The 25138-nt window shown below is 38.1% G+C and overlaps 1 protein-coding gene across 4 annotated transcripts; it reads left to right on the forward strand.

The window, feature by feature from the left end:
- On the forward strand, positions 1-24948 carry larp4ab (La ribonucleoprotein 4Ab). 4 transcript variants are annotated; one of them, XM_084128409.1, is made up of 17 exons: positions 1-154; positions 5692-5833; positions 6614-6727; positions 6819-6909; positions 8391-8527; positions 8605-8708; positions 9171-9281; positions 9788-9841; positions 11541-11741; positions 13487-13590; positions 18799-18840; positions 20204-20395; positions 20705-20798; positions 20880-21056; positions 21170-21294; positions 21481-21676; positions 21787-24948. In XM_084128409.1, exons 1-17 carry the CDS (start codon positions 50-52, stop codon positions 22162-22164), a joined length of 2367 nt encoding a protein of 788 aa, XP_083984535.1. In that variant the 5' UTR covers positions 1-49; the 3' UTR covers positions 22165-24948. The 4 variants fall into 4 exon arrangements, with proteins under 4 accessions (XP_083984535.1, XP_083984537.1, XP_083984536.1 ...); XM_084128411.1 differs by having other exon boundaries at positions 20750-20798; XM_084128412.1 differs by lacking the exon at positions 1-154 and adding an exon at positions 3878-4271.
- The last annotated feature ends 190 nt before the right edge of the window (positions 24949-25138 follow it).

The following is a 25138-nucleotide window of genomic DNA, read 5'->3' on the forward strand; positions in this document are numbered from 1 at the left end:
GCGGATCGGGGTCGAGAGTGGCCGGCCGGTGCAGAGCCGAAGGCGGCCGATGACTTCGGAGAGTAGCAGCCAAGCGCAACAGAAGGAGGAGGTCGAGTCGGGATCAGTCGCCCGAGATCAAGAGGAGAAAACCGGCGAGGACCACGGCAGCATGGTGAGCTCAGGCCTGTGGTGCTGAATCTGCACAACCCACTTAATCTCCCGCGAAACACGACGTTACTGTGTGTTAACTTTTCGTTTAGAGTGTAGCACTTCCATATTTAGAACATACGTGTTTCGACCACATGTTTATCGAACTGTTAAGCATCAGTATCTACTTGCAATATGCTGACAAACTACCTGTGCTTTTGCGCGCTACCCGGATTGTCAGTTCGTTACGTTTTACCGATCCACTGAAATTGTTGAGCTTAACAACTGCTTAGTTGAGTATTAGCTACGCCTGGCTAGCCGGCTTTAAGTCGGACACCGGTAAGACGACATTACTAGGCAACATAAACTAAATATATTGACGCCGAGGCTTCGTCTGCGCATAAATGACACAGCACGTGTTCGTATCCTGGTCAGCGGAGTGCTCTACTGTAAATGAGCAATGTTTGCATGACTCGAGGACGCGTGACTCAAGCTATACGTTTTCTATTACAAGCGTGTTAACTCGTTTGGAAATTAAAATACCCCACGACCACCTGACAGCTTGCTTTAAGTTACAATTAACTACTTTTCGAGATTGTTTTTCTAGTTTGAGAATAATTAAAGTCTAGTGTAATAATGTTGGGTGCATTTGTCAAAAACAATTCATTTTAATCATTTATATGTATTAAAATTATTTAAATAATTGAAACTTTATTATCATAATTAAATGGTTCTCATTTAACCAAGGTTGATGATATTCTAGTCTAACAAATCAAGATGCATGACTGGTTTTCCACTTAGTAAAAAAAAAAAAAAATGCTACTAATGTACTTTAAACAGGGTTTAATTTCTAACTGTGACACCACTGTGATTACAGGTACATTATACCTTTACCAGGCACATATTTCTGTTAGTGATTTGCACAGATTCTTGTATCATGCCTGTGTGTGTGTTCTTTTTTTCTTTTTCTTTTTGTGTTGAACAGAGACTTGAGGTGCTTAGTCACTGCAATGAATGTTTTAACATGGTGAGGAAGGTCAACTTTAAAGGGGTCAATGTATGTCATATGATCCTTATAAATGTTTTCCTTTTCCTTAGGTGTGTAATGTATCTGTTTGAACATGCATACGATCTGCAAAGTTACTAAGCTCATAGTCTCCCACAAAGGGATTAATTCTATCTAACAATCCAGACCTGCCTAAAACGCATTGACCAAAGTCCAGACTTATTACTTCCTCAAACGTCTACGTCACACTGTGAAAGATTAGCATAATTCCCTCCAAAGGCATGCGCAAAGAGAGAAGATGGGGCTTCGGTGAATTGTAGTGTTGTCGTCATGTCGCTGAGACTGTTTGTTTGGAGGCGAAAGCAAAAAAAAAAAAATTTGTTTGGCCTTCCGAAAACAGATGAAATTAGGAATCAGGGATTAAGATGTATACAGCTGTTCTTAAACAGTACAACCCAAAAGTTTGCTTGTGCATTGCACAATTTAACAGAGGTCAGGACAGCTTCCTATACGTTGCCGGTTTTATACAAAGACTAATTAATTAGCGCTGTGAAACGTTCTGCTCAAGTGGTTCAGATCGATAGGCTCAAGGTGTTTGGCTAATCGCAACGCACCGGGTCTGCTGGCCAATCAGAGCACTCTGAGCTTTTCGGAAGGAGGGGCTTTGTAGAAATTACTGCTTTTCAGACAGACTAAGAATAGAGGAGCTGCAATAATGTACATTATGAGAAAATTTTGTTTTTTGAACATTAAAGCATGTTAACCATCTTTTAACCCAAATTGAACAAAATAATGAACGCCTGGGATGGCGTTCAATTTTAATACTGTGGTACATCCGTATACGATGGTGCTCAATGATTACCATATTCATGTACCATGGTATTAACATAGTATCTTAAAGAAAATCATTGTACTACCATGTTTTTAATGACAGATGTGGACTTGCACCAAAATGAAGCTCGCTCTCTCTCTCTTTAAAATTATGCAGACATCAATATTTGAAGGCCCCATGACATTTCCAGTTATTTATGAGTTAATGGGTAAAGGATAAACAAATATTTTGTACTCAACATTTCTACCTCATAAAATATTTCAACTCGGCATAACAAGAAAAATGTATATTCATAATAAGAATGGCCATGGAGTTTTATTAATTTATTAATTTAAACTTATTTATTAATTTATGAATGTAGTAATTTACATAACCTATTATGTTGAGGTTTTTAAAGACAGTTATTGTGGGGGTGAATTAAGTAAGGATTAATTGGCAACAGGCCGTTGAATTATTAGAAAATAATGCACACCCGAGGTGGTAATGTGGCCACAACGTGAAGCAGTTACACATCTGATGTGTATTGTTTTCTAATAATTCAACGGACTGGAGTAAATTATTCAGCTTATACGGTTACCACGGTTAAACATTGTTCAGTAGTAGCTAGTAATGGATGCTTGAGCCATTGACAGTAGACTAATGCATTTATTAATGCAGTTGGTAGAGAGAGAGAGAGAGAGAGATTCAGCATGTGTGAATTACCAGAGTCTGTGCGTCTCTCAAAAGTGTTTGGCAGCAGCGTCTCTACTAAAAGCAAAACTGTAAGTTTATCTGCTTCAAGAACAGCGCCGTTACCTTGCTAGTGAGAAATGTCATGTAGCTTTTAAGTTGTCAAACTATTTTACTGATAAAATCATCAGAGTAGCACTGACAACATGTTTCTGTGCGAGTGTGTGTGTCCGTACTGTGTGTATGTGTTTGAGTGGGAGAGAGAACGGGAGAAAGAGAGTATGTGCTTTCCGTACATAATAAAACTTAATTTTGTGGGGGGAAAAACATGGAAATAATTTGTCGTTTTATCCTATTGTTTACTATATTTATTTGTTTGGTCAGTGTCATTGTGGGTTTTGGTTATTTTGCTGTTGTAGGCTGTAAGGACCTTTGAAATAACTGAAATCATTTGGTAATGTGGTCAAGACCTGGAACTACTTTAGCTGGGCATTTCCCTGAAAATACACTACATATTGCACTGCACACCTTAGAACGTTCGTCAGCCACCTTATTTTAATGCTAGTTTTGTCTTATTTTAAATAATTGTAATAATTTTGAGCCCCCTTGGAAGCTCAAACCCTAATAATTTTGGGGCCCCCTGGAAAAAACACTTTTTTCTGTATGGATACATGATAACATTCAATTTACTTTGGCTTCTGACAAGCTAGTATAGATAAAGATGTCCGGAATTAGAGTTTCAGCAGTAGAAATATAATTTTAGGGAAACTATGGACTTTCCTAAATAATAAACTAAGTATTGTACGTTAAATATTGTTTTGAACAAAATGGCATACTTGATTGAATTTTGTGTCTGACTTGCTATCAAAACACATTTTTATTAGACAGTTCTGGAAGACTTTTTATAGGGCTCTCACATTTTTTTCCAAGTCTCGGTTTTCGGCAGTTTCTTTTAACAGTGGGTAAATGCAGTGAGATCCACCCACCATATTGTCCATTGTCTAAATTAGGCGTTCCTAGTACTATTCGATGCCTCGTGACATTACGATATTAGACACTGTTATATTATAGTAACACGTAATACACAAATTGTATCATTAAAAGCCGTTTTATTGCTTCCAAATGTTGTGTTATTTGTAAATTGCTCATATTTTACTTCATTCATTCATTTTTTGTCAAGCCTGTACTGCATTTGTCTCAGCTGTCGCCACGTGCTCAGCAGTGATCTTGATGGCAGAGGTTACAGTTCCGGTAACTTGAACATACATTTGACAGACGAAAGCCCACTCCAATCACAGGGAGATTCCATATGACGTATTTCAGCACGCACCAATCCCGTAACGGTGGGCGGGAGATTTTCAAAATGTGCTTCAGCATGTGATCACAAAGGCGAAGGAAAGACGAGCGAACGGCCAATCAGACTCGTCAAACGCCGTGCCAATGCTTACGCAGAGCTAAGGGGATTGATGCAGATAGTGGCCGCGAAACTCTTTGGTAGTGAACTTGCACTTTTGCTTTAAACGGAAATAAGTGGAATACGTTGCTGCGTTATTGTAAGCTAGATTTATTCGCCTACAAGGTATCTAGCGAGGGGTAACGTTGTCGGGGGAGAAGACCATGCTGTTGTTTGTGGAGGTGAGTTTAAGAGGTCATTTTGGCGACCGCGAAGGTTCTTCACAGCTGCGGCATGGAATCGATGGCGCCTGCCATGAGTTCAACAAGAAGACTTTTTTTTTGTGTGGTTTTGTAGTGCTGCTACAGTTATTATTATTTGTTTCTGGGTTTAAATCGATTAGTTGGCGATAAGCAAGGTTGGTTAAGCTACTATGTAATGCCTTGTTTATGTGGATGCGAACTGACCGTCGGTTGCGAAAGATCCACGTGCGTTCAACAAATGCTAGCTATTTAGCCAGCCTCTTTTATTAGCGTAAGGTGCGTAACTTTTATTGGTGAAATTCACAACTAGTAATGACCACATCAAAAACTGAATGAATCCACGAATCGCATCGGCTTTTTATTTATCCTCTCGTTCAAAAATAACTTTAGCCCGTTCAAATCCAATAAAGCACTAGTCAGGGTTAACCAGGCTGCGTTACAGATGCAGGTTTGTAGCTCTTTGCCCTGAACTCTCGCTCTGGTTTATCGGAGTGGCTAATCAGATTAAACGGGTGGAAGGCCAACTATTTAAAACCTATCTGTGTGTCGCGTCGGGTAAGTAATAGATCTTGTGGATGATGTTCAACCCTGATCGGGCGCAGTAGTGTAAGTATAGAGAAGTTGGAGGGGAAGTTGTACGTTACACAGCTGTGGTTTTCAAACTCGTGGAGTGTGTTAATAGTTGGAGCCCTTGCCTGTTCTGTGGTGTTTGTTTTCCTTCACCGTGCTCTTCAGACGTCCTTCATCAAATAACACACACTTCCATTTGAGGGAGCAGTTATATTCGATATAGTTCAAAATTGAGACTTTACAGCAAAGTTTGAAGCAGTGTTGTAATTTGTTCCTCGGCGTGTCATGTGAAACTTTGATAGCGTCGTATCTGTTAACCCTTAAAAGACCCAAGCACTGACATTGCATTTTCTTTTTACCCTATTGAAAGTGATATTAAAATTCGTTATTTTAATCATATTTTGGATGAATGTTTGGGGGAACTTTTCAAAATTGCAATGCTGTGATTTCAAGGCTGCAAAAGTTAACCCTTATAATGAAGTATGCATTTACTTTCTTGAAGCCTTCAAAGGGTTTGTGTCAGATCAAACCACTTACACTGTTTATAGTTTCAAGATATGGGATATTTCTTCATCACCACTGACCACAGTACAATTGTGGTCCAACTACATTCAACACTTACTCCACTTTAACTTTGATAAGGTTGTGCCATGATAGATGGCTGTCAGTTTTAGACTGATAACGGGTAGGTCAATGACCGGTAATGTTGTAGTTAAGTCTCAATTCTGTTTACTGAATCTACAGTTGGAAAGCGTTGACAGATTTCTTCTGGTTTTATTCTACTGTGATCTGAAAATTGGATTATTATTTTTTTAACCTTGTCTTCAAGGTGACCACCAAGGGGGCCGGTCTGAATCCCAATGCTAAAGTGTGGCAGGAAGTGTCTGCACCAACCGCCCAGGCTCCGGAGGCGGCCACAGAGACGTGCCATTGGCCACAAGGAGAAACTGTCTCTACTGAGGAGTCAGAGGGTATGTATATTTATTGGCAGTTGTTTGGTGCTGCAAGTAATGTGTAAAAATGGACTTCATGCTATCTTCTCAAATTGTTCACCTGGATATGAAAATTGTCCACCCCTATTCTTTTATGTAGGAAACAAAAGGATTTTGATTGCTACACATCTCATTAAGTTAATATAATTATAACATGTTTACTTGGTTTCTTTGCTTAATAACATGCAGGTAAATAAAATAGTGTATCTTTTGTAAGTTTTATTTTGATTTGAGTTAATTAGAAAATTATTTATTTTACATTTTTATGATTGAATTGACTTTTCATAAACGCATGAACACCCTGAAGTTCCCTCTCAAACCTCCAGGGGTTTGGGAAGCCCTGCTGTTGCGGTTTTTCTGGTTAGACGTGGCTAGATTCTTGGCAGGTGTTTTAAAACGAATGAAATTACTCTGCGGGGGATTCATGCAATAGCAACTAAAATAATTTCAGACATGATGTTAAAGTTTCCTAAAACCCAGTGATGATCAGTATCGCGCTTGGAAGGACCCAGAACTATTCTCACTGTAGAGATCTTTCAACCTAATTTCTCCTCTTACTCCCTCCATTCTGTTCTTTCTCATTTCTTTCTCTAATTCTCAAACTAAATTTCTTGCTCTTTCTCGCAGTGGATTGGGTCTGGCCTGATGACTGTGAGATTATGAGATCTGAGGGTTGCATGACCTATTGCTGTTCTTGCATGGTAACTGAATGGAAAGGTTTCAAATGAATTTACTACTACTGTCATTCCTCTTCTGAAGGTTTCAAGGAGTATGTTGTTGGCTATGGTGACTCTGAGTCAGCCCCTCCTATGGAGAGCAGCATGTTGAATGGCATTGAGTCAGCAGAACTGGCTTACCCACTCTACGAACCAGGTCTGCCACAAATACCCACTGTCACACTTTAATTCCATCCGTGATGCTTAATGGCTGATTGTCATTGTTGACTGTATGTTTTGTTGCTCAGTGGAGGGCGAGACCGTCGAGGAGCAGCCTCCACTGTCCGAAGAGAGTCTGAAGGAGTCGTTGAAGAAGCAGCTAGAATTTTGCTTCTCAAGGTAACACCCACTCTACGCCCAGACATGCTTACACATGCTCTCCCATATTACATTATTATTTTATTTTTTTATACATAAGACCTTCAGGGATGAATGGAAATTCATAATCACCTGAACAATAAAGCAATGCTTATTCTACTCTTGCTTGAAAAAAATTCTCATTCAGTAATTAAATGCGATGTCGTAATGGACCTATGACACTGGAAGTGATTTCATGGACAATCTGATTTGAAGCGCTTTCATTCAGCAGTATTGTAATTGTTGGTTGTCAAGCATGCACAGTTGTTAATCTCTTTATAATTTAATTCGATATGAAAAGAATAGATCACCCAAATATTAAAATGATCATCTTTTATCTTTTAGTATGCTTATTGGATACCAGAAGTCATTTAGTTTTTGCGTGTCAAAAACTAACTTTGTGTGACTGATTGAGAAGTGCATAAAAGTGTTTATCGGATGGGTCACCGTTTCCAACAGCAGATTAGTGAGTTTGACTAGTGTATCTAGATTTTCTGTTTTTGTTTTGGTTAGTAGTCCACCATATGGATTTTTTTTTTTAATGGCTGATTTATAAATCGATATTTAAAGACTTCTGTCAGTCAGTCTTAGGTGCTGTTGACACGCATTGGCTATTTACATATTAGGCATGTGACTGTATCAAATTTGTATTGCGATAATTGCTTTTATCACGGTGTACGGTATTTTATCACAAAGTGTTCACTTTTTTTTTCTTATAACAAAAAGAACTATACACTAAACTATACAAAGCTGTACACAAAAATGTGTAAAGTAAACAAATGTTTCAAACAGATTAAAGTGCAAAAGAATAAATAACAATTTACAAAAAGGTCCTTTAGTTATTAATGTTGCATTAACCAATATTAACAATGAGAAATAGCTACATTTGTTACAGAAGTTATTATTTGTTAATGTTATTTAAAAAACAACTGATCATTGTTAGTTTGTTCGCTCAGGTCCATTAAATACAGTTACAACTTTTGATTGTAATAATGTGTTATTAAATGTTGAAATTAACATTAACTAAGATTAATAAATGCTTTAGAAGTGTTTTTTCCATATCACTCTGTTAACTAATGAATTAACTAGCTTCTTTAGGATCAATTAGTTGACTAGTTGTTCAGGAAACCTACTGACTAGTCTTATTTTAAAAATACAACCAGTCAAAAGAAACACCGTTTGTAGAAATACTTCTACACTTCGGTGGAAAAAACATCTGGTCTTTTTTCATTTGCACATGTGAACTTAAGCAAACATGCCCAGTGGTGTGATAACACAGTAATATTTGGAGTAATGGGTTTCTATCAATGGAATATGCAAATCATGCAATGGAAGCTTGTAGTTAGCAAAGCTGACATTAAAATTCTGCTTAATCTGTATTCAAAGGCTTTACCAAGTGAAACTTGAATATCATTGCAAGTGTTCAACATCTGTTCATTACAATTATTCTTTTTTTTCTACAGGGAGAATCTCTCCAAAGACCTTTACCTGATATCTCAGATGGACAGTGATCAGTTTGTCCCTATTTGGACCATTGCGAGCATGGAGGGGGTCAAACTGCTGACTACTGATATGGACCTGATACTTGAGGTGCTACGAGGTAAAAAAAAAAGACACTGGCCAAAGTTACAGAGTTTGTTGTTCATTCCTTGCATTTAACTGTGTTGTCCTTCTCAGCCTCTCCCATGGTGCAGGTGGATGAGAAGGGCGAGAAGGTACGGCCAAACCACAAGAGATGCATCATCATCCTCAGAGAAGTCCCTGAGACCACACCTGTCGAGGTGAGACCACTCTGTATGTTCATCTCTTGTAGCTGTATATGGTAGAGATTGGTTATTATTACTGTGGTTACCCCGATGATGATCAGTATCGCGCTTGGAAGGATCCAGAACCATTGCTGCTGAGATTTCATTGTCCTCTTGTTTAAATCCTCCTTTATCTGTACTTTATTCTTATTTCTCTCTCTCTCTCTCTCTCTCTCTCTCTCTCTCTCTCTCTCTCTCTCTCTCTCTCTCTCTCTCTCTCTCTCTCTCTCTCTCTCTCTCTCTCTCTCTCTCTCTCTTTCTCTCTCTCTCTCTCTCTCTCTCTCTCTCTCTCTCTCTCTCTCTCTCTCTCTCAGTACAGTGGATTTTGCCCTAATGACCGTGAGATTATGAGATCTGAGGGATATCTGACCTTCTGTTTTTCAGTAGTTTTCACTTATTATTTTGATTTGCTGACTAATGCTTTTGTCTCTCTGTCAGGAGGTGGAGGCACTTTTTAAAAGTGAGAAGTGTCCGCAGGTCATCAGTGTGGAGTTTGCGCACAATAACAACTGGTACATCACATTCCAGTCCGACACTGATGCTCAACAGGTATTATTGACAAACACATTCACAAACAGCTGTCTGTATAAATAATTGGTAAAATCTTTCTTACATATGTTTTTTTTTTTTCAAGATCTCTGCTACCATATTGAGTTAACTCGTTTTTAATTCAGATGTTGCAAGTAAAAGTTTTTTTTTCATGAATGGTTGTGATGCCCTTTTCCTGTGATATGGTTCATGACCATTTAATCTGTAATGTGTAATTTTCTGTTCACTATTATAATTCATGAAATATGGCCATAATGAAATCTAAAAAGCAGTAAAGACTTGGTTTATATAAAATTATGATATACATATAATATTAGCTAGCTGCTGATTAACTAGCTGCTCTGCTTAAAACTGAAAAGTCATTTTAACAGCCATAATTTGCTGATATGAAAACCAATATGCACTTTTGCTTTGCTGTTGCATGGATGAGGCGTAACGTGTTTTTGCATTTTGTCTGCTGATTTAATTAATGCAAATGGTCTTTATCTGGCCACGTTGTTTCACAGGCTTACAGATACTTGCGTGAGGAAGTCAAAACCTTTCAGGGCAAACCAATTATGGTGAGTGCACATTGTGTTGCTCTGTCTTATAGTTTGACCAGACTGATGATTTATGCCAGCATGTGCATATGCTTGTGTGTTAGTGAATGGATGTGTGAATGCGCACTTGTCATTTAAGGCCTCCATTTAGTTTAAAAATGAATGTGCATCATAATGGATGTTGATCTTGGATGTTCTGGGCCCAGTTGTTCAAAGTTGAATCTTGATCAGAATTATCTAGATTTGGAAGTCCCATGATTTGGTGCTTCAAATTGGGTTGTACATTTCACAGTGGCTACTAGCTATGTAAAGAACAGGTTGAATAGTCAATGTGGGGTCACTTCAAGGGCTTTTATTTGAAGAGAAAAAAATACAATCATCAAACATCCCTTCCATCTTCAATTTCCTCTAAACAATCAGACCCCTATGGAGGCACTAATGGTGATGGGGGGAAAAATATGAAATTGTGTTTTAATTAGAGATGCACTATGTTCTCTGCAGATTAAAGCAATTATTTTCACTATCACCCATTGGTCGATTGTTTAAAAACAGCCAATAATCAGGGATGATTATAACCTGTCAATCATAAGGGTGTGGAAAAACGTGTTCAGACTGCAACTCATACTGTGTGAAAATCTCTTGTGTTGGATTTAGACTATAACAATATCGCATTAATAGAAAAATAGTGACATTAAAGCAGTCTCTATTTGACCCTATGGATCACCCGTAGTTCAAGCAATGTCCATTTTATCATGAAATTCGAAACAATAAATGGTCTTTTGATGCTCTTAAATGTGACATGACAGATCGCTGTAATGCTTCAGATCAAGTGGCAGCGCCAGTCATCTCTTCCACTTTAATTCAAGTTATAGCTAAAAATAAAATTGCCATAAACTGAGCTGCATACAAACATTTCAGTTTTTATTTGTGTAATTATTATATCTGAAAATAAATGGCAGTTGAATACAATAACTTGTTTTTAATTTTATCCTCTAATATTAATGTATCAGATGAGAGGGTTCCCTGTATAGTTTGCAGCATTAATTGGGGAGAAAATAGAAATTCAAACTATCAGTATCTGTATCGACAGCTGTCATTCTGAATAATTGTCATCGGCTGAGAAATTTAATATCGGTGCATCTCTTATAGGCTCTTTAATGCTTTTGTGTTCCCCCAGGAAACTTTGCGTTTATTCCCAAAGAACTCAACAGTTTTGAGTGAACACAGTTTATTGGGGAATGCAGAACATTTGCAAGAGAACACAAACATTAAAATTCTTTTTCCTCCCAGACAATTTTTTTTTACTTTTTACAGTACTCAAAGGCTTAATAATAGGTAACCTAATGTCGAATTTGTTACTTTAACAGTTAAATTAATCAAGAGCAAAAAAAGCGTATATTATGATACAAATGTTGTATTTTTTATGACCAGTTTTAACGTTTTATTACATTTTTGTTTCTGAAATCCACCCTTTTGCTGGGATCAGGATAATCCTGATTTTTATTTTATTCCTTTTTTATATCAAAGGTATCCCAAACTTACTGAAAAGTTTTGAACAGCACAAACTTGATGATTTGATCCAGATCTATACTGAGATTTCCAATTTCAGAATCGTTTATCTTTTGAACAACCCATTTTCAAGATTTCCGATCAGATTACTTTTGAACAACGAGCCCTGGTTGTAATGCAGGTCTGTCTTTGTATGTTTTTGTCATGGTAGGCTCGCATCAAGGCCATTAACACGTTCTTTGCTAAGAACGGTTATGGGGCCGTTGACTCTGGAGTGTACTCCACTCCATCACAGTACTCGTCTCCAGTTTACCTGCAGCAGGTGTACCAGCCTCCGCAGCAGTACCCTCTCTACAGCCTTCTGCCACAGACGTGGACCCCTTCACCCACCCCTTATTTTGAAACGCCACTGGTGAGAACTTGAAATATATTTTATTAATAATATAATATATAAGTGTTTTACTGCTGAATTAAGAGATTCAAGTGACAATTTCCACATAAGTGAAATTGTGAACAGTGAGTAATAAAAATAAGAATAAATACACAAATTACAAGCAGAGATGGATACTAAATAACAAAGTATTCAGGTACAGAAATTAATAATTAAGTCTAAATGTAAAATAACACTGTTTACTGTAGAAATTAAATAGTTTTATCTTTGTTAAAGCTGTATTTTGTTGTTTTATTAACATTAATGACACAGACAACAGTATGAATATTAGGCGTCTGCTGTCACTAGTACCGAATGCACAGACCGCAAAAACTGGCAAACATCCAGTATCTTTCTCAACTGTTCACTTATGACAAACGAGAGAATACTTGCCGAGACGGGTATTTTTACATCATTTTGTGTTTGTGTCCTGTTCATTCAAGGGCAACAAAACGCGAAAGAGGAATCAATTCGGTGTTCGAGCGCTGTCTGAAACGCCCCTCTCTCACTCTCTCTTTTTGATTTTCTCCTCTTCCGTGTTTAAAATTGTTTGAATGTGTAAATTGGCAAGAAAAAACGCGTCCAAATTATAAACTTTCACTCTATGATGGTTAAATTTAGCAGTTAATCCGCGAATCACATGCGTGCCGTGGGGCCTGGTCCGTACGGATCAACTGCGATCCCTTCCACCCCTAAAGACGAGTAAACTACTCTAATATGCTGCTCAATCAACAGTTATTATCAGTTAAAAATGGTTGTGCTGCATTATAATATGGTAAAAACATGATACTTTTTTTTTATTAGAATAATTCAAAAGAAAATAAGTTCTTTAAAATGTGTAAAAAAAATTAAAGTCTTTATTGTCCCTTCAATTTAATGTATCCTTGCTAAATAAAAAAACATTTATATGGTTGGTAGTGTAAATACTAACTAAAAATATTTAAGAATAATTTTATTTTATAAAAAATATTTTAGATGGTTTAAAAAAAAAGTCATTAAAGGCTGCAGTTTCAAAAATAATTGATGTTGCCATGGTGCTATATGTTCAGAAACACAATTGTAGCTTTATATGAAAGATGATCAGAGCAGATTTGGTTTTGACCCAGTGATGATAAACTAAGCGCATAGAGGGAAGCAAGGAGTGTTCAGAATTTGTGGGGAGTTTTTTTTCTTCTCCTTTTCTCTCTCTTTCTCTTTCTCTCTCTCTCTCTCTCTCCCTCCCTCTCTCTCCCTCTTAAAGTTCACTCATGTCCCAGTGAGCGTAAAGATTATGAGATCTGAGGGTCACTTGTGGAATGACGACTAAATGACTTTTCAATGTCCAAGCTTTGTCATTTTTCAACGCAGTCATTTTTCAACAGATTTGAATGTGACTCATCCAATGAGTTCCTCTTTTTGAGAGCCTTTTTAGTTAAATTTGTATTGCAGTCATGGAGGCTGAATGTATGAGCTGATGTAGTCTCAGTAGGTCTCTGGGTTTGTAATCAGGTTTGTGATTGCAGGCTGAGCTGCAGGGGAGTTACTGGAGTGAAGCGCAGTATGAAGTCAGTCAGGGCAGTTGACTGCTTTCTAAATGGTTACCATGCCAACAGTTGTTTGGTTCATTTAGCGTTTCACATTAATGTTAAGAGGTGTTTTGGGCATGCGTCACAAAAATGTGAATTGAAGATAATTTGTAGGAGTTTGAGGATGTGTGGGTTAATCTCAGCTGTTGTTTCATCTTGCAGGCTCCATTTCCAAACAGCACATTTGTTAATGGCTTTGGCACAGCAGGAAACTACAAAACTGGCTCGTCTCCAATCAGCCTTACACGAAACTACTCCCGCAACCGGTAAGATCCCGAAATGTTGTTTTAAAAATCTCTTTCTTAGCCTATCCCTTTCCCTCTCTGCCAAAAACATAATCGGTTGTTTCTTCTACCATGGGAAATTTATATCCTAGGGGTTGGTTTTTAATAAAAACTGACTTGTTCAGGGTTTCTGCTGGTCTTAAAGTCTTAATTCACCCTTCCACAAATTAAAGGACAAATCCAGTGAAAAATGAACCTAGGGGTAATTAACACATGGTTACCGAGTCGATCGTTCCCTGCGATGCGTTTTCATGAAAATCGAATGTATAGAGTTTTATCTTTAAAAACAGATTAGCTCATAACACTAGTATATGGGGCACAGAGTAAGTAAAAGTAAATCGCTAGTTAATACCACTAACAAGGCTCAAAATAGCCTCACACTAACACGGTAGCATAACGAGGGTCCCTACATGCAAACCGAAGCATTGAGAACTTTGTAAGTGTACAGACAGTTTAATACAGGCGTCATCTAGGAAAACAGTCTCGACTAATCGAGTCATGAACGCCGTGCTAAGTGAGCTGGTCGATAGGAATTACGCATAGTGAAATCTAACGTAGCACGGCGTTCGTGACTCGACTAGTCGAGACTGTTTTCCAAGATGACGCCTGTCTGTAAACGCGTAATGTACTGTCTTTATAAAGTATCTTCTTATTAAACTGTCTGTACACTTACAAAGTTCTCAATGCTTCGGTTTGCATGTAGGGAGCCTTGTTAGTGGTATTAACTAGCGATTTACTTTTACTTACTCTGTGCCCCATATACTAGTGTTATGAGCTAATCTGTTTTTAAAGATAAAACTCTTTACATTCGATTTTCATGGAAACGCATCGTAGGGAACGATCGACTCGGTAACCATGTGTTAATTACCTCTAGGTTCATTTTTCACTGGATTTGTTCTTTAAGACTTTGAAAATGCCTTAAATCAAAGCAGAAAGTCTTGAATTCATGAAGTCATGGCATTAAATGTTGTATGCAGTGCAAAAATTCAACCTCTGAAGTTGGTTAATTAATCAATACATTGCATTGGAAATAATAGTTTGAAAAATGGAAAGAAGCAGTTTTTATGTTTTAGCTTTTCTGTTTTAATCTAATCATTTAAAGCCTCTAAATCACAGCGCTGAAGTACAAACGAATTAATCCGTGAAATACAGGCTGAACGGCAGGTCAAAACATCCAACTGATGCCTGAGCATTATGATAGCAAACTGCAACTCTCAGCTGGATAAACAAGACTTCATATTTTGTATCTCTAATAAATGCATCTTGATTTAAGAATCTTTAGACATTTGCTCTGAGGAAGAATATCCTTTTTTGCAGTGTAATCCAAAGGTACAGTAAAAGTTTTTTCCATATTCTAGTGGTTGGGAGCAGAGGTATTCAAGCTATTTTTTTGTAAAATGAATTAAAAAGTAACTGATATCAGTTGGAAGTAGAGGGGTGCAATTATATATCGTCTGCAATTAATATCGTAATGACATGTTTTATCGAGTATATCCCTCACACACACTCAGAGAGTGCATGCATACACTACGTGTAGTCTTGTAGATTAGACTAATGGACAATTGGACAAAAAATATATATAGATTGTTATTTGGCTATAGGCATGTGCATTCAGCTCGAGTGCACTGTAGTAATGCGTTTTTGTGCATGTGCGTAGTCTTTCTTTACAAAGTGACATGGCCAACTACTTTTCTGGCATGCATAATACAGCGGTATAAGTTGTTTCCGCGCATCCGTGTGATAGGGGATTGTTTTGATAACATTGTCATCTGTACAAAGAAAAAATAATTTGTCACTGCTGTGAACTGACCACCACACAGAATATGAAGAATATCATAAACTTCAGGAGTCAGCTTTCCACGGCAGTCCTAAACCTGCCATGGAACCAGCACAATAACGCACAAATATCGTCTATTTATCCTTATCGAGAAAATCCCAGAAAATAGTTTTTTTTTTTTTTTTTTTTTTTTAATCGCACACCCCTAGTTGGAAGTCGTATTTTACAACTCTCTGAAGTGTTGTTAATAGAAATCATTGTGTTTCTCCATAGACAAGGACATTTAGAAAACATAATGATGTATTGAGTTCCCTTTAATTTATTCCTTAGGTTTTCTTTACTTGGTCTTAAAAAGGTCTTGCAGTCTTAAATGTACCTGCATAAAACCTGCAGAAACCCTGTTTTATGAAGGTCACATTAAAATCATCTTGTAGACTTTACCTTGCCTTGCCACTCAGAAATGTGATATTTGTGGAAATTATTTATACTAAACTATACTAAATTATCCTGACTTTGATAAAAGCTTCAGCAATTGATATCGAAAGTTGCAAAACCTGGTGCCAAGGGACTGTCTTTGAGTGAGTCATTAAATCATTCATTCAGCTAACACGTTCATGAACACTCCATGAAATGTGTATATATATTGTTATATGCTGCATATTTCTAGACAACCTTTAACCTTATTTTGATTATTCTCAGGTTAGGTAAAGTCAAATGTGTCCTAAATCATAAGCATCTGAATTTTCATACTCACAATACATAGGTCAAAAGACTTCTTCGTGGTCTGTTCATTCATTCAGCTAACACGTTCAAAAAAGCAGATTCATTCAAAGATAGATTTAATGAAAACTTTACAATAGGGCTGTCGCGATAACTGCAATATTGTAGTACCTGATCCTTAAAAAGTGGAACTCAAAATTCAAAATAATTAACACCTTTTCATTACTTCTATCTTTTAATGACGTGTTTGAATGAACGGTTTAATGACTCACTCAAAGAACACACTCATTGCCGAAACAATGTAACTGCACGCTGAGTGACAGCCTTTCAATTCACTAGAGACGCTGTTTAGTTTCGGTTAACGTAGACTAACCATGTTCCGTACACTTTTCACCTTTCACCGCAAAATGCACTTGACATGCACTTTTCACATTTCAACTGCAAAAATTGACTTCAAAATTATCATTTGTGAGCTGTTTATTTATTTTAATTGTCTATTAAAGAATGACTATTTTAAAGCTGTAGTCTACGATGTTGAAAATCGGTCGAGAAAGCCTGAGAAGTTTTAAAAAACTCATCCCGCCCCTCCACACACACCCCCCTCCCCTCTGTGCTACCTGATCCCTCCCACCGGGAAACGACCTGAACAACGTCACTCAGTCAAGCTGTGATCACCGGTAGTAAACATCGGCGCATCTTGTTCAAATTCCGATCGGCTCGAACAGACCCGCTAGGCCTACTGAAATATATTCAAGCACTTCAAGAAATATAATTACTTTGACCCGTGATAGGCGATGCTAAACGGCTAACATTCCAATGCCGACCGGCAGCATAAGCATGTTGTCAGACTGATAAAAAGCTATTTATGTAACACCTCACACCATAAAAGTATAAATAAATGCTTACCTGCTCAACAAAAAGTCAGCCGTGTCAGCGTCGGTTTTTTCGGTTTGTTATTTCTCCATTGCTGAGCTGATGCTACTTTGCTAGCTACCATAGACTGTCAGCTGCTTGCCCGCGAAATTTCATGTCGCAGGAGGGGGGCGGGGTGCGGTGGGGTGGAGACGCGAGCGTCAAGTGGAGCGGGGGATTGGATGAGAGCAGTTGACCAATGTAAGCTGTCCGGCCGGACAGCTTACATTGGTCAACTTCTCTGCAGCTGTACACCCAATAGAGTGAATGGATTTTTTTCATTCTTTTTTCTCTTCATATTGTTAGGATTGTACTGTAGAACCATAACCAGCATCTAAACGAGGTTATTAATAATGAACAATCTTTGAAATCGTAGACCATAGCTTTACATGTTAAAATATTATGAATATAATCATCACTGCATGCAGTCTGTGTTGACAGACGTGCTGCATCTCTGCTGCTTGTCTCAGTGTGAGAGTGGCGCCAAGCGCCCATCGTCCGGAATTTACGTTTAAAAATTCCCATTTCAAAGCAGTTATTCAATAAAAGGTAATATATTTAATGATTTGTGATAACATAATAATCATTTCATGAAGACTATAGTACTGTGAAAAGCATTAATCCAATTGAAATGTACATTTTCACTGCTGTAATTGTCTCCCCACCTAAAGCTAATATCTGGGCTGCAGCTTGCCTATCCTCCATTAGCAGGCGCAGTGGGCGCACCTAGCAAACTTACTGAAATCTCTCTGAAACAAACGGCAGGGGATTCTCTTTCTTGGTCAGGGATAAAAGAGGGAGAAATGATGATAACACACATATATAGTTTATGTATAACCTGTTAGTATTTATTCAGCAATTGGCGGGAAAAGGTCATCTGTACGGAACATCGTTGTTGTACGGAACATGGTTAGTCTACGTTACTGAAAATGACCTCGTTTTTGTGCAGAAGTTGTTATTCTTTAATAACGTTAGTAAAAAAAAACTTGATCATTGTTTTTATTTTAATAATGTATTATATGTTGAAACTAACATTAAGATCAATAAATGCTTCAGAAGTATTTTTCATCAGTGTGTTTAACTATTGAATTTACTAATGAAGCCTTATTATGAAGCGTTACCGAACAATAATAAAGAATCAGAACGTTTTCAGTCAATATCTAGGGCATGTTGTAGTCCAGATTAAAATGTAAAAGTTTGAAATAAATAGCCTATAAAGAATTTGGCAGTGTGATAAACACCATTGCAAATACAAAAATCTGAATGGCTGTTTTAAACAATTAAATACTTTGTTTACAGGGGTTTCCAATGTAATGGTTGCATTTCTGCTCTTCCATAAGCACCATTTGCTGTCAGAGAGTGAATGCACATTGTCATTCAGTGCGTCCCCTTCACTCGTTCCGCCTTGCTGCTCATGCGTGTTGGACTTGTTTACATCAGAGTGCACATGCCTCTTTGACGCAGCACACACACAGTTGTACATTTTAACCAGTTGATGGAAAAGTATTCTTAATGCATTCTACAAATCTGAATATTTCCTAAATAATTATTCATGGTATTTTAAAATGCCCACAATAATACCGTGCATGTTCATTATTGTGATATGTCATATTATCGTATATCAGCACATGTCTATCCCTCCATTTACAATTAAATTGTTCAAGTGTGAAATATTGTTGAAGTTTAACTACATTGATTTCCTTGTCATGTGCAGAAAGTGAGGCGGAGCTCTGTGTTTGAGACACTGGAGTCAGACTGTCTTTGTTACTTTTACTTTCTAGACTTCCACTTTATTCCAGAAAGAATGTAATCAATGCCTTCAGGTAAATTCATCTTAAATCATAATCTTATGCACGTTCATCTTAGTGCTATTTAACCATGAGTAAGAGCTCCATAGTGAAAGACCATCATGACTCGGCTAAAAGCTGTATGTTGCATGTTGGCTTTCACAGTGAATGACAGTGCATTGTCATCAGATCCGTCATGTAACCCTGTCCTTGCATGTATCATCTGTTGCTCTGCAGGTATGAGAATTTCCTGATTGTGTCTTGAAGTACATGCATTATAAATAAAATCTGCATAGGTGTTGAATGATGAGGACTGGTGAGCCAGTGGCCTATAGTGCCAATATATGCTTAATCCAATTTAATGGCAAATGAGAGAGCCTAAATAAATGTAATTTTGGTTAAAAGGAAGTAGCAATAATATTTGTTCACTTTATATTCTTTTATGTACTTGCGTCGAAAAAGTAATTTTTGGGTGCTATGCACTTGTTGTTCATGTTGTATTGCAAAACACTTTTGCTGCTATTGAGGTGGGATGCGTGTAAGGTTAGGGACAGGTTTAGTGGTATGGTTAGGTTTAAGGGTGGGTTACGGTGTAGGGATTAAATGGATCATAGTTTATCCGTTGTTTGTACGGACCAGGCCCAATGTGATTTGTGGATTAATTGCAAAGTTTAACCATCATAGAGCAAATGTTTATAATTTGCCATGTTTTGTCTTGCAAATTTACACATTCAAGCGATTTTAATCTATTCCAATGCAAGAAGATGCGATAGATAACTCAATTCGGTACGCGCTCGCTGTTGTCTGTAAGCACAGCCGTGCACACACAGAGAGTCGTGTTTAAGACGTGTGAACACTCAATTGATTCCTCTTTCGGACACATACACACAAAATTGTCAAAATACGCATCTCAGCAAGCAAATCCTCTGCCATCGTCTTGTCGGTCATCTCTTCTTACTCTCTTCACTGCGACTCTGCTGCTAGTATTGTATGGAGTAGTGTTCGTTGTCCAACTGAACAAAATGGTTTTTATTTGAAAAAAAAAAGCGAAATGACATTGGCGGTGGTGCTGTGTCGGCCATGTAATGTAATCAGTTACGTCCGAACACTGTAGCACCGGTAAACCCTGACTACCGCAGCAAGCCTGCTACAAAAGAAATGAAAATGGTGTCACTTCAGGAATTTCTCTGCAAAACATTTTTCTTTTTGTCACTACATCTCTCATGCATAACATCTCCATTTGTGATGCTTGTTCTACACAGTGAGAGAGACCACCCTTAAAGCCCAGCTGAATAAACTATCTGTTCTACAGATGTTTATTCAGCTTTGCTCTGGCTTTTGAGCCATGGTTATAGTTAAATGCTATCACTTCTGAGAAACGGCTGATTTTTCTGTGCAGGAATCATGTAAAGCCACAGCCTCGTGCTGATGCGAGTCAGCTGACGGAGACTTCGTCCGGTGCCGGTAGTCCTCAGCCCCCATGCACCCCCACTTCAGACACCACTGCCGCCACCCTCACCCCGCTCTCTGAACCGCCAGTTTCCCCCAGAGAGAACCACCTCTCCGAACTCTGCATCAGCAGCCGGGCCAGGTCAGTACACACAGATAAGACATGTAGCAGCATTTTTCTTTTACCTGTATAATTTAAGTTAACTGTATAAGAATCAGATTTGGTTGTTTTGACCCAGTGATGATCAACTAAGCGCATAGAGGGAAGCAGGGAGTGATGGGAAGACTTTAGTTCTTTATTTTCTCTCTGATCACTTCTTCTCTTGTCCTTTCATTTCCTTTATCTCTCTCGGTCTCTCTCCTTAAAGTCTCTGTCACTCCTGTCCCAGTGAGCGTTAAGATTATGAGATCTGAGGGTCATCTGTTAAGTGCGTTCTCTGAATGCTGACAGGTTTGATGATACGAGTGTATTTAACGACTTAAGTGATGTGTCCAGGAGAGGAAGCTATCGTGGCATGAGGAGGAGAAGAGAAGATGAAAGGATGGTAAGTCCCAAGTTTATTGAATGGTTCTCCAAAATTGTCATTTTTGTTGTCTCTCGTTTCATTCAATTTCATTTTACACAGAGGCAGAATCCTGAATCAGAGGTGAAAACTCCGCCTCCAAAGTTTGACCTCGCAACCACTAACTTCCCACCTTTACCAGGAGGTGTGCCGAGTTGTCTGCCAGGTGTGACCATGCAAACGGAGTCTGTGTTGGAGAATCGTATGGCAGATGTAGTTAAGGGCATCAACAGGGACAAGGTAGTTAGAACTACTTCCTGTACCTGTGTATTCTCAATTACAATTGTTTCGCTTGTTCACACAGAATCTTCAATATCACTCAAGTAAAGTTGCAATTTTTCCTTGTGCTTTAGCCTGAAACAAATAAGCAAGATGTCAGTCAAGATCCCAGAACATGTCAAGTGGAAGCCCAGTCGACCGGACTCTCCCCTCCAGCGCCAAAGCTTCCCGCCACAAAACAGGACACGCCTACCACTAGGTACACAAATGCATGCACACGCATTAGGCATCATAAACTACTAATGAACATTACTTTCACAGCATTTATTAATCAAGATTTTAAATTATAAATATACAAATTATTTGTAAATAAATATGACTATTATTAAGGTTGTTCAAATAGAAGCAGGTTGAAAATCTTGGAACTCCACATTTCTCTGTACAGTGCGTCACATCAAGTGAAGAAACCAGAGAAAGAGGTTCAGACCTCTGACACGCCTCCAGAGCCTGCATCAGTGACCCCATCAGTGACCACACACCACCACGTCCAGCTCGTTTCCGCCCCAAAACCTTTGCGCAGCCAATCAACTTCAAGCACTGAAACATCTACTCCACCTCTGCCATCAATCACATCTTTTCAGGTAAACACCTTCATTTGCTAAATTATAAATGCTCCTGGAGCCTATTCACACATGAAAGTATAAGAAATTAGATTTCTGTTAACCTTTAAGGCTTTATTGACTCTCCTCAGGAGCCTCGGAAGCTGAGCTATGCGGAGGTGTGTCAGAGGCCACCCAAAGACCCTCCCCCTGCACCAGTAGCCCCGCCCAGCCCCAGTCCCACCCCTTCTCCCACCACAAACCAACCACTACGTGAACTTCGAGTCAACAAAGCGGAAGGCCCAGCTTCATCCCGCTGCAGCCCCGGTGAGAAAATGGAGAAAGGAAGCGAGAGTCGGACGTCCAGAGAGCAGACTGGCTACCAACGTGGTAACGGTCCCAGAGGGTCAGGCTTTAAGCTCAGAGAGCAACAGAGACGACCCCCACAGGGTCGGCGCTCCTCGCCACAGTCGGGGTACAACAGACGCAGTGGAAAAGAACAAAACATCCCACCCAGATCGCCAAAGTAATGCCTCTTATGCCCATGACACATGCACACTCGTGTGTATACTTGGATACACATCTTATACATAAAGCAAGAGTATATAAATCTATATATATATATATATATCTATATAAAAATCTACATATGAAAACTGGACTGTCGCACTGTGGTGTCGAAGAATCCTCTGCCTCCCAAATGACTTGAAATCTGGGAAGTTGATTCTTAAAAATACAGAAGAAAACTAGGAATTTAAGGAAGATGAAAAAACCTCTTACACTTGAACTGAGAAATGGAGGCCATGCTTCCTGTGTTGTCTGATTTACAGCGATTAATTAGCTTGTGAATGAGTTTTGATTTTACTTGGAGTGTTTAAGGTCCTGGCACTAGTGTGTACTATGTTGTACTTTTTTTATTTTATTTTATTATTATCTATAAATGATAGTACTGTTGGTGAGAAATCAAGCACAGTTTGTATGCAACAGATCACACAAAGACGGCATAATACCGCCCCCACCGGTCCATATTTCACCTTTGTGTGTGTGTTTGTGCACTACTTCCTGTGTTTGCATCAGTCCTGAAAGGGGCTGGGGAAAATTGATTCAGATGTGATGCTCTCCCAAATAATTCTGTAATCGACACAGAATTATTTGCGATTCAAAGTGGTTTGTTCTTTAATTTATTGGAAACATGCGCAAGATTAAGCATTACAGATATCGATAAAAGGTTCCCACTGCTCACCGTCCTTGAAAAATGGGGAATTTCAAAAGCGGGATTTCCAGATTTTTTGGGGGGGGGGGAAATCATAGAAATGAATGAAAAACAACTAATGTAATAAATATCAGTTATTTATACTGCTAGAAATTACTCCAAAATGATGAGTCAATTTCTCGAAGATAATTTCTAAAAAATCCTTATGTAGTCATTAATGACGTCTGGAAAAGTCAAGGGAATGTTTGGGAGCCCTGTCGATATGTGGCATGCAAGGTCCGCCATGCAGTTTCAAACAGAACTCTCAAGCAGGTATTAAGGGTTTGGCCTGATTCAGAAAGCTCAAAGCACTTTGTGAATTAATTAAAATTTAATCATGAGGTGCTTATTGATTCCCACCCCGGTCTAAAACTGGAAGACAAGTGTATCCTGTTCAGACAAAGCAAGAGGGAAATTTGTAGGTTTAAAGGACACGACTGATCAAGACTGACGAATGGATGAAATAGTACTAGACATCCATAGAAAAAAAGATCCAGACAAATCTAATACAATTTAAGGTGATTTTGAGTTGGTGTCGTGCTGTATAATGTCGTACGGTGTCATCTGTGATGTATGGTGTTTTTGAATGCTGGGTCTGTCAGTAACGGGAAGATCAAGCTACTTTTATGCTGAAAGAATGAATAGATATCATTGTGTAAATGAGCAAAGCCACTGTTTGTCTTCCTCTTCCTTTGGAGTGAAAGTCTTGCTGGTGTTTCTATACGGTCAGCCTTTGTTTTTTCCGTCTGCTGTAGATGCTGGTGACGATAATCAGGTTGGGTTTTATATGCTCTGAGTTAGTGTGCTGCTTCGGAGTTGCTGTTCATGTCCTAGTCTGTGATATAGTGTCAGTCTATGTTGTGTGTTTTCCTTCTATTTGTTTGTTTAATAATAATAATCCGTATTTGACACTTGCGTTTATGCCTGTACATTTCAGGTGTGATTACATAAAATATACCTGCTACAGAGCTCATTTACCCGTGTTATCCAGTCTCATGTCAGCCTTGGTAAAAGAGAGGGAACTCAGGACCTCAGAGGAAATTGGTGATGTGTACGACTGCACATTTTTGTCCAATACTTATTGCAGGATTTTTTTGGTAGCCTTTTTTGAATTCAGTAATCACATTAAACTGTTTAGGGGTCTTAAGTTTCAGTTAATAATGTGTATTTGAACGTTTAAAAGATGTTTAATCAATCACACTGTTATGCATGATTCTCTCCTCAATTTGATTTCCTCCCCTCTTTATCTCATTCTCATGTATGGATGGGTTGTGCACAGATCCAGACCAAAGTCAAATCAGCAGAGAGACAATCTCAGGAAGTGCTGTTTAAATGCAGTAGCTCCTCCCTCACTCCTCTCTTATTCTGCCACTGTTTGAGCGAGTGCTTATAATCATGATTGTTGATTAGTGAGTCGAACTATGTATGTTTTAGTTTTTGAAAAATCTGTGTGCGTGTGGAACGTTATAAATGTGTCCTAATGAATAATTTCTCAATCCCCTACTTTTGATTTGACAGTTTTTAGAAGAAACATCGGAGGGAAATTATGCATCAGTTTTGTTTTAATTTATTTTGTTTTAAATTCTGTTTCTCTGTTCAACTTTAATTGTGGCTTTCTTGCCCAAACATATGCCTGTTGTTAGTTTGAGATGTTTTCAGATTTTTATTTTGTTTGGCGACATTATCCTTGGGCGCAAATTACATAGAGACTGTGCCACTAAAATTAGAAAAATCAGTGGAACTGGTTTTATTTTTTTATTATGTTAACTGAATTAATGGATTTGATTCATAACTGGTTGGTGAAATGAAATGATTACGTTTTGTTCCTAATCTTATATCCTGTGTAGGCTGTAAGCTTTTTAGACACCATGAAATGGCACGGTTACAAGTAGCAAGTCTTTAGCCAAAAAAAAAAAAGGAAAAAAAGTATTCATCCTTTCTTTTTAATTTTATAGGGGGATAGACATAGCAACTGCTGAGTGAAGTGTTTTGGATGATATCGTAGATGTTTAATGAAAATGCTTAAGGAAATGGAAGAAAAATAAATAAATGATAAAATGATTTTAATCTGTGTTTGACTTTTTTTCAACTTGAAAGTACAACCTAGTAATTCTATAGGGATTTTAAAAAATATTTAATTTAACTTAAATTTCATGAAGTATTACCACCACATAACACACAAAGTAGAACAAGTATTTTTAGAGTAATTTAAAATTGTTTGTATTGTAAAACCCTGTGACTTTCTGTATCTG

Source organism: Abramis brama, assembly GCF_963993115.1.
Source record: "Abramis brama genome assembly, chromosome: 11".
In the NCBI taxonomy this organism is placed as follows: domain Eukaryota; kingdom Metazoa; phylum Chordata; class Actinopteri; order Cypriniformes; family Leuciscidae; genus Abramis; species Abramis brama.